At 54.3% G+C, this 9,563-nt stretch overlaps 1 protein-coding gene across 1 annotated transcript; it reads left to right on the top strand.

The window, feature by feature from the left end:
- Positions 1-16: 16 nt before the first annotated feature.
- FKRP (fukutin related protein) lies at positions 17-9,201 on the top strand. Its single transcript, XM_027767050.1, is given in 3 exon segments — positions 17-1,178; positions 6,344-7,159; positions 7,162-9,201. Coding segments are annotated over 2 exon segments (1,431 nt in total). The 5' UTR covers positions 17-1,178; positions 6,344-6,381; the 3' UTR covers positions 7,815-9,201.
- The last annotated feature ends 362 nt before the right edge of the window (positions 9,202-9,563 follow it).

A 9,563-nucleotide genomic window follows, 5' to 3' on the forward strand; every position in this document is an offset into this window, starting at 1 on the left:
GGGACTGTGGGGGGGCGGCGGCGAGCGCGAGGCCGGGCGCGAGCCTCGCCCACCCAGGTTGACCCCGAAGGCGCACGTGCGCGCGCTGGGAGGGCGCGCGGGGGCGCGTCGGGCAAAGGAGACCCAGGCCCCGCGCAGGGGCGAGGTTAGGGAAGGGGACGCTTGTGCCCGCTCAGGGAGTCTAAGCCCCTCAGTCCCGAATGCCACTCTGACAATCACCTTCACTCTCTGAAAGGAAGGGGGACCGCTGGGGGTGGTGTTAACCGTGGCCCCGTCCTCTCGGATTTCTGATCGGTTGTCATGGTAACCCTTCCCCAGCCTGGAACCGCCCCCCTCTCCCCTCCCCTCCACCTTGGGGGTTGCTGGAGTTCCAAATCTCTCAGTTTTCCTCCAGGAGGAGGTTGCTAAGGTAACCTAAGTCCCCAGTGGTCCTTCTGCCCCTCTGCTCATCCATCACTATGGCAACCCTCCCTCACCTAGGACTCAGGTGAGAAGGACCCCAGCCCCGAGGACACTGATCTCCGAAAACACCTCTTCCCTCCCCCATAGCCGCCCAGTTCTCGTTACCATGGTAACCGTCTACCCCTTCCCATCGTGGGAGGTCCATGGAACAAACCCACCAGGTGTTTTTATTTAGAGAAGATGCTCTGCTGAGGGGCGGTTGCTATGGTTACAGGGCCTGGCCCATCCCCAGAGAGGTGAAAAGCTGTCACCAAGGCCCAGCCCTGGCTACTATGATAACAAGCAGTCCCTTCCCATGACCCTGTCTAGGCTTTCCAAGGTGGAGGTGAGGTAGGGCGCAAAGGATTTAGGGTTGCCTCTGGGGGGGAGAAGGTGTGTCTAGGGGAGCAGTTGCCATGGTAACAGCTTCTGTCACATCTAGCCCTACCTTTTCTGGACCCATTCATGAGAGAGGTGCTTATACATGGCTGTGATAACTAGCGTCCCTCCCATGGGTCCCACCCCACTCCGGAGCTACCCCAGGTGGTGCCTGAGCTTCGGGGACCTCAAAAGCAAAGAGCCCCTGATTTTCCAGCTGCCATGTTTGTGGGTAAGATGAAACTGCTCTGCTGTGCAGAACTGGCTGACTGGGGTTTCTGGTTCCCCTTTTCTCAGCGGCGCAGCTGAGCAGGACTGGAACTGCCCTCCGGCAACTTCCCCAGCCTGCCACCTAGGAGGTAAGAAGTCTCTTGGTGTCACTAGCGTTCACATGGAAACTGCCATCCTTTGTCCCCAAAGACTTTCCCATATAGCTCTCATTCTACCCCACACGTCCAGGCCAGATCAGAGGTCAGGCTGGGTGACTCCTGATCTGAAGTCAATCATTAGATTAGGAGCTATTAAGATTCTCTTCCTTATACTGTTTTGTGGAGAACAGAGGCAAAAGCCTCAGCTTAATTCCCTCTTCTCCAGGGACCACCTTTTCCTAAGCAAGCCCCTGTTTTTCTCTCTTCTGCCCCCTGCTGGTTTCCTGGCCTACCTGTAAGTCCTTGGCGTTTGATCTCGGGAGGGCAGACACTGACTACCTGTACCCTCCCGCGTCCTCAGAGCACAGTGTCTAGCAGGGAGAGCACTCCACATTAGCTGTTTGTTGAGTTAATGAGCTGAGTTTACTGATGTTCCATATTCAGCTTGAAGGCCCAGTTAGGTGGGGTCTAGGGGAGGCTCACCGAGATGGACGGAGAGCGAGGCTGTCTGAGTAGACCCAAGAGAGATGGCAGAGTTTATGTATTTTTTAAATTATTTTATTTTAACTTTATTTATTATTGTTGTTATTATTTTCCAATTTGATTAGAGAGAGACACAGAGAGAGAGGGAATGTGAGAAAGCAAGCTACCAGATCTGCGGCTCAAACCACAGTCAGCCATGTGGGCATCCAGTGCTTTTAACCACTACCCTACCTGCTGACCCCAAAGGTTTTTTTTTTTTTAAACAATTATTTACTGGGACCAGCAGATGGCGTAATGGTTACTCCACTACACTCCCACTATTCTGCTGCAGTCCTGCGACTTAAAACTCATGCCAGGAGACCAGCAGTTAGCATAATAGCTACGTCACTGGACTCCCATGTAGGTGATGGTGGTTCGAGTCCCAAAACTGGTGGCTTAAACTCACGCCGGGCGTGTATGCGTGCGTGCCCAGGATCCCGAGAGGAGAATGGAGGAGAAGGGATTGCAGTGTGGCCATCCCCCCGGGGGGATGATTTCTTGCTTTCTGTCTCTCTGTCTCTCTCTGTCTTTCTGGCGAGCGCACGCGCCTTATAGCAAAAACCTCTCCAAAAAAAAATAATAATAAATGGTTCATGCCAGGTGCATGTGTGTGCGTGCCCAAGATGGTGAGAGGGGACTAGAGAAGGGACTGTAGCTTGGCCATCCCTGCTGGAAGGTGATTTCTTGCCTTCTGTCTCTCTGTCTCTCCAGCAAGTGCTTGTGTCCTACAGGAAAATTCTCTTTAAAAAAAAAAAAAAAGCATTTTTATTTATATATTTATTTATTTTGAGAGATATTTTTGCACCAGGCATGGGCGCCTGCTGGAGAGAGACAGAGAGTGAGAAATCAGCCCCCACAGTGATGTTCACTCTGCACTCTGGACTCCGCTACGCAGGAATCCAGCCATGTAACCGTTACGTCGTCTGCTGGTCCTTAGTACTCCCATTTTAAACTTCGCTATAATGCACATGTACTCATGAGAGAAAAAGTGAGAAAGCAAGCTACCGGGTCCGGACTCGAACTGTGGTCAGCCATGTGGGAGTCTAGTGCCCAACCACCATATCATCTGCTAGCCCTGATGGCAGAGTTTATTTGTTTAAAGCATGACTCTGGAGCCTACTTCTTGGATCAGAAAAATCTCGAGCCCACCACTGCCCAGCTGTGTGATCTTGAGCAAGTGACTTCACTTCTCTGTGCCTCACTGGCCTCCTCTTTCAATGTGATCAGAACATGAGGGTTACATGAGTGTTGTGTGACGTGCTTGGAACAGGGCCTGGCACGTCGTGAGCCACTAGAATTGTCAATATCGTTGTCCAGACTCAGAACATGGAGACCATTCCAACCTTCAAAGGCGTCATTCCACCCACCTTGACAAATGGGGCTGTAACCTTTGGAGGTGGTGAGGTCGGGACCCTTTGGTCCTCCATTTTCCCCACCCCCCCCACCAGCACGTGGTACCTCCCCATCTACTTATCATCCGATGCCTTGTCTCTGAGAACCCAGTTTCTGCCCGGCGCTGCCGGGTACCTCCCAGCCCAGACTCAGCCAGACAGAGCGTGGAGATAGAAATCGGAGTTCAGGTCCCCGTGTCCTTCCAGTCGCTGAGCCACAGGTCACCCGTCAAAGTCGAGTCCCTCATTCACTCCACACGTATTAGTGAGCACTTGCTCCGTGCCAAGCCCTGAGCTGTGCTCGGGGGATACAGCGGGGAACGAAGGAGATGGAACAGACCCCCACCTGACACGGGACTCCAGTAATAAACGAGGAAGGTCCCGCCGGCTCGCCAGCTCCTCAGGGAGGAAAGTAGCACAGGAGTGGGGGCTGGGGAGTATGTGGGACACAGGGAGATGCTTTTTTTTTTTTTTAAGAATTAATTTACTTAACTTTATTTATTTACTTATGTTTAATTTGACCAGAGAGGCAGAGAGAGAGAGGGTAAGCGAGAAAGCAAGCCACCAGGTCTGAGAACTGAACCGTGGTCAGCCATGTGGGCATCCAGCGCCCTTAGCCACCACACCACCTGCCGGCCCCAGGGAGATGCATTTTTATTTTTGTCCTTTTAAGTTTATTTCATGGCATCTCCAACAGGCTCCTCGCGCTATAATCCACCCCCAGAATCACAGCACGCGTGCACTGGTGCGTACACAGGGATTTTCAGCAGGTTCATGGAAAATGGATTAAAGGGCCAGCCAGGTGGCATGATGGTTAAGGTGACTGGCTCTCACATGGCTAACCGCACAGTTCAAGTCCCAGACCAGGCATGTGTGTGTGTGTGTGCCCAGAATCCAGAGAGGAGGGTGGAGGAGAAGGGACTATGGTGTGGCCATCCCCCGGGGAGGCAGTGATTTCTCACTTCCCTTCTCGTTCTCTCTCTCTCTCTCCTGTGAGCACATTTACTTTTCAGCAAACTAAAAAAACAATTATTTAAAAAAATTTTTTTTGAAGAGAGATTTTTGCTATAGGGTGCATGCACTCGCTGGAGAGACAGACAGAAAGCGAGAAATCTCCCCCTAGGGGGGGATGGCCATGCCGTGATCTCTTCTCCACTCTCTCAGGATTTTGGGCATGCACGCACATGTGCCAGGCATGAGTTTAAGCCGCCAGGTCTGGGACCTGAACTGCAGTCACCTATGTGGAGTCCAGCGACATAGCCATTATGCCATCTGCTGGTCCCAGTTTTTAAAAAGTAAAGTAGGAGCTAGCAAGTGGTGTGGCAGTTAAGGTGCTGGACTCCCATGTGGTTGACTGTAGTTCAAGTCCCAGACCTGGTGGCTTGCTTTCTCACTTTCCCTCACTCTCTCTGTCTTTCTCTTGTTTAAAATTAAAACAATAATAATAAGTAAAATTAAATAAATAATTTTTAAAAGATAAGATAGGGGCGGGCAGGTGGCATAGTGGTTGGAGCGCTGGACTCCCACATGGCCAATTACAGTTCTAGTCCCAGACCTGGCGTCTTGCATTCAAACGTTCTCTCTCTCTGTCTCTCTGGTTAAACTGAAGAATAAAAATAGCAAATAAAAATAAATAAATAATTCTTTTTTAAATAAAATATACTTTCCTCCAAAAAAAAAAAAAAGTGAAATAATCAGTGGAGCTAGCAGGTGGCATAGTGGTTAAGGTGCTGGGCTCCCACATGGCCGACCCTCGTTTGAGTCCTGAAACTGGCAGCTTGCTTTTTCACTTTCCCTCTGTCTCTCTCTGGTGAGCGCACATGCCCTGGAGCAAACTGAATAATAATTATTAAAATTAAATAAAAATAATTCTTTTAAAAATTTGAGATATTTCTGGGGCCAGAGAGACAGAGACAGAAGCAAGAAATAACTCCCCCAATGGGGATGGCCATCCCTCAATCCCTCCTTCATTCTCCTCTCGGGATTTTGGGCACGCACACACATGCACCTGGTGTGTTTAAGCCGCTGGGTCCAAGACTCGAACTGCAGTCAACTACATGGGAGTCCAGGGACGTAACCATTACTCCAACCACTGGTCCCAAGATTCTGGTTTTAAAAAAGAGCAGCATTTGGGACCAGCAGGTGGCATGGTGGTTAAGGCGCTGGACACTCCCACAGTTTGAGTCCTGGGCCCGGGACTCTATCTCTCGGTAAAATAATAAATAAGTGAATAAATATTTTTTTTAAGAAAAAGAGCAGCATTCTTGGCTTTCCCTGCAAAGCCATCTGATTGAGCTTTGGGGAAGAGATGACTGGACAGCACGGAAGCAGAGGAAGTGAGGCAAGGGAAAGGCAGCAGGGGAGCAGCTCCAGGGTGATGCTCATGGGCTGTGGCATCAACCTCACCCTGGAGCTGGTTGTGACCAGGTGTGGGAAGGGAGGGAGACATCAAGGGTGGCTTCCTGGAGGAGGAGGCAGTGCACGTTGTGCTGGAGGTTGGGGTTGGAGTGTCTATAACAGAACTTGAATCTTAATGAGAAGTCTATAGAGAATAGGCAAAAGGTAAGATGGAACAAGGAAGAAGGAACGGGGATTGGTTGGTTGGTTGTTTTTTGAGAGGTTTTTTTTGTTTGTTTGTTTGTTTTTTGCTATAGGGCACATGCGCTCGCCAGAAAGACACAGAGAGAGACAGAGACAGAGACAGAAAGCGAGAAATCCCCCCCCAGGAGGGATGGCCATGCCACAATCCCTTCTCCTCCATTCTCCTCTCAGGATCTTGGGTACACACGCACACGCGCCGACTGAGTTTAAGCCACCGGGTCCGGGACTCAAACCGTGGTCAACTACATGGGAGTCCAGCGACAGCCATTATGCCAACTGCTGGTCCCATAAAGGGGACAGATTTGACAAAAACTTACTGAGCCCAGAATGTATGCCAGGCTTTGTACTTGGGTGGCACTGGCTCAGGTCCTGCCCCCCGTGGGTCTCACAACCCATTTGGCAGAGGAGGGTGCAGACCCTTGCTCTTGCAGTGATGTTAAGAGTTTGGGGTGGGGGAACCGAGGGAGCTAAAGGAGCCCAGAGTTGGTGATGGCAGGGGGGGCTTCCTGGAGGAGGGAAAGTCAGAGCTCAAACTAAGTAGAGAATTGCAAGCAAGCTGGGGGAGAGGGGCAGAGCTAAGGGTTGAGGGAGGGGAGAATCTGATGACCTGCTCCATTCTCTCCTTCCATCCTCCCTCCCCAGGATGCCCCGGAAGCCCAGCTAGGGCCTGACTTCACCTCATGCGGCTCACCCGCTGCCAGGCTGCCCTGGCAGCCGCCATCACCCTCAACCTCCTGGTCCTCTTCTATGTCTCCTGGCTCCAGCACCAGCCCAGGAACTTCCGGCCCGGGGCCCCCCGCCATGCGTCTGCCGTTGGCCCCCGTGTCACCATCCTGGTGCGGGAGTTCGAGGCCTTTGACAACGCGGTGCCCGAGCTGGTGGACTCCTTCCTGCAGCAGGACCCCGCCCAGCTGGTGGTGGTGGCGGCCGACACACTTCCCTACCCGCCCCTGGCCCTGCCCCACGTCCCCAACGTTCGCCTGGCGCTGCTCCAGCCTGCGCTGGACCGGCCGGCCACAGCCTCACGCCCCGAGACCTACGTGACCACAGAGTTCGTGGCCCTGGTGCCTGATGGGACACGGGCCAAGGTACCAGGCCAGCTGGAACGCATGGCCGAGGCGCTCCGGGCGGGAAGCACACGCCTGGTGGCCGCCCCGGTGGCCACAGCCAACCCTGCTCGGTGCCTGGCCCTGAACGTCAGCCTGCGCGAGTGGACTGCCCGCTATCACCCGGCACCTGCTGCCCCCCGCTGCGATGCCCTGGAAGGGGACGCTGTAGTACTCTTGCGAGCCCGTGACCTCTTCAACCTCTCAGCACCCCTGGCCCGGCCAGTGAGCACCAGCCTCTTCCTGCAGACTGCCCTCCGCGGCTGGGCAGTGCAGCTGATGGACACCCCCTTCGCCGTGGCACGCCAGCCCCCGCTGGCCACGGCGCACGCGCGCTGGAAGGCGGAGCGCCACTACATGGATAAAGAGTCGAGTGGTTCGGCTGCAACAAAGAGAGCTCGCGCTGCTTCGGGACTGTGGTGGGCGACACGCCATCCTACCTGTACGAGGGGCGCTGGACGCCCCCATGCTGCCTGCGCGCGCTGCGGGAGACCGCCCGCTACGTGGTGGGCGTGCTGGAGGCCGCTGGCGTGCGCTACTGGCTGGAGGGCGGCTCGCTGCTGGGGGCTGCCCGCCATGGGGACATCATCCCGTGGGACTACGACGTGGACCTGGGCATCTACCTGGAGGATGTGGGCAACTGCGAGCAGCTGCGGGGGGCCGAGGCCGGCTCGGTGGTGGACGAGCGCGGCTTCGTGTGGGAGAAGGCGGTGGAGGGCGACTTCTTCCGCGTGCAGTACAGCGAGAGCAACCACCTGCACGTGGACCTGTGGCCCTTCTACCCCCGCAACGGGGTCATGACCAAGGACACGTGGCTGGACCACCGGCAGGATGTCGAGTTCCCCGAACACTTCCTGCAGCCTCTGGTGCCCCTGCCATTTGCCGGCTTTGTGGCGCAGGCGCCTAACAACTACCGGCGTTTCCTGGAGCTCAAGTTCGGCCCCGGGGTGATCGAGAACCCGGAGTATCCCAACCCCGCTCTCCTGAGTTTAACTGGAGGCGGCTGAAGCCCTGGCACCCACGTCTGGCATCAGGGGAACGTTCAGGCACAGGGAGCCGTCTTTCGCCTTCTGGGGCCTGTCTGGATGTGGAGAAGCTTAGTTTGATTGGTGTGGAGTTGGGGGGTAGGCAGTGGAGAGAGAAGTGGGGGGGAACTGACAGAGGGGGAGCACAGAGAAGCCTGGCTTTTGCGGGAGAGCACCAGGCTGAGAGTCGGAGGCAGCAACCCGAGATTTCCGATCTGTGTGGGAACGCCCTGTGTAGTCCTCATAACTAAGAGAGCCTCTGGCGTTTGGTGGCCGGGGCCAGGGATACCGAGTCGCCCTGCAAAACCCAGCACAGTCTTGGACTTTAGAGAAATAACCTGCCTCAAGATTGTAAGAGCCCTGCGGTCCGGACAGTTTTGTAAAGAGTGGGGTAGTGTGTGGGTTCTGGGGAAGTTCGAATCCAGGCTCCACTACTTACTAGTCAAGTGACCTGGTGACTGTCACAGTTTCTGCGTGCCTCGGTTTCCTCCAGGATTTTGTGAGTGCCCTAGTGACAATAGCTCGGGATCCGAGTCTTGGCTGCGCTGGAGGTGCTTTCGCCACTAGGGGGCGAGTCTGACCTGCTTCCAGTGGCCTCCTGTGGCCGACAGGGTTTCTCTGCCTCAGCTATCCCGTCTCTGGAGCCTTGGGTCTTCTCTGTAAGCTCCTGGGGGAAGCCAGACGGCGACAGTTACCTCCCCTTCTCCAGAAGTGGGATCTCCCTCCCTTCTGGAAGAACTGCATGAAGCCCATGCTGCTCTTGACCCCAAATGGCAGAAGAGGAAACAGGCTCAGTGCCCCAAGTTGCAGGCTGGGGATCTGGTGCCTGATGGTAACTATTACTGGTTCTGGGAGCGCTCTACACCTGTTAAACCGGAGGGATAAATAGTCACAGCTCACATCCTCTGAGCACTTCTCCGGCCCAGCATGACTCGTCATGTTTCACCTGGGTGAGCTGATTTATCCCTCCTCAACCCTCAAGTGACACCTGCTGTTTTCAGTTTACAGAGAAAGCCACCAGGTCAGAGTGGTGCAGTTACCTGCCCAAGGTCGGACAGCTTAGGAAGTGGCAGGTCAGGGACTTGAACCCAGGCTGTCAGGCTCCAGAATGCACACACTCTGACTCACTCACTACGCCCCTCTCTAGTCACGGTACCCAAGGGGGCCTTTTGGAGAGGCCATGCCACTTAGCAGGGAAAACCAATGGCCGCCTTCCTCTAGCCCCTGCACCTAAGAGGCCACTGTCTGGACGCGTCCTCCTGCCATGCGTACACTTATCTATAAATTATGCACGTGTCCTACGGTCAGTTTGTGTATTAGTAATGAGCTTAAATTATTCCACTTTAAATTAAAAATGAATATGAATAGAGTTTTTGTGTTTTCTTGCCTCGTCCCAGGGACTGCCCTGCACACCGCCTGAGTGCACGTATCTGGCTTTCAGGACCACGGGTTCAAAAGGGCAGCGGGCCAGCAGGTGGCATGGGGGTTAAGGCCCTGGATTCCACGCAGCCAGCCACAGTTCAGGTCCCAGACCCAGCAGCTTGAAAATCACTCCGTGAGCATGTACATGCACGCCGAAAATCACAAGAGGAGAATGGAAGAGAGTGACTTCTCACTTTCCCTCTCTCTGTCTCTCAAGCGCATACACACCCTATGGCTGAATTAATTAATTAATTTAAAATGCATAGTTTGTGGAAGCCAGTTCCAAGGCAGCTGCATCCCACATAGCCA

Source organism: Tupaia chinensis, unplaced genomic scaffold (genome assembly GCF_000334495.1).
Source record: "Tupaia chinensis unplaced genomic scaffold, TupChi_1.0 Scaffold000067_1, whole genome shotgun sequence".
In the NCBI taxonomy this organism is placed as follows: domain Eukaryota; kingdom Metazoa; phylum Chordata; class Mammalia; order Scandentia; family Tupaiidae; genus Tupaia; species Tupaia belangeri.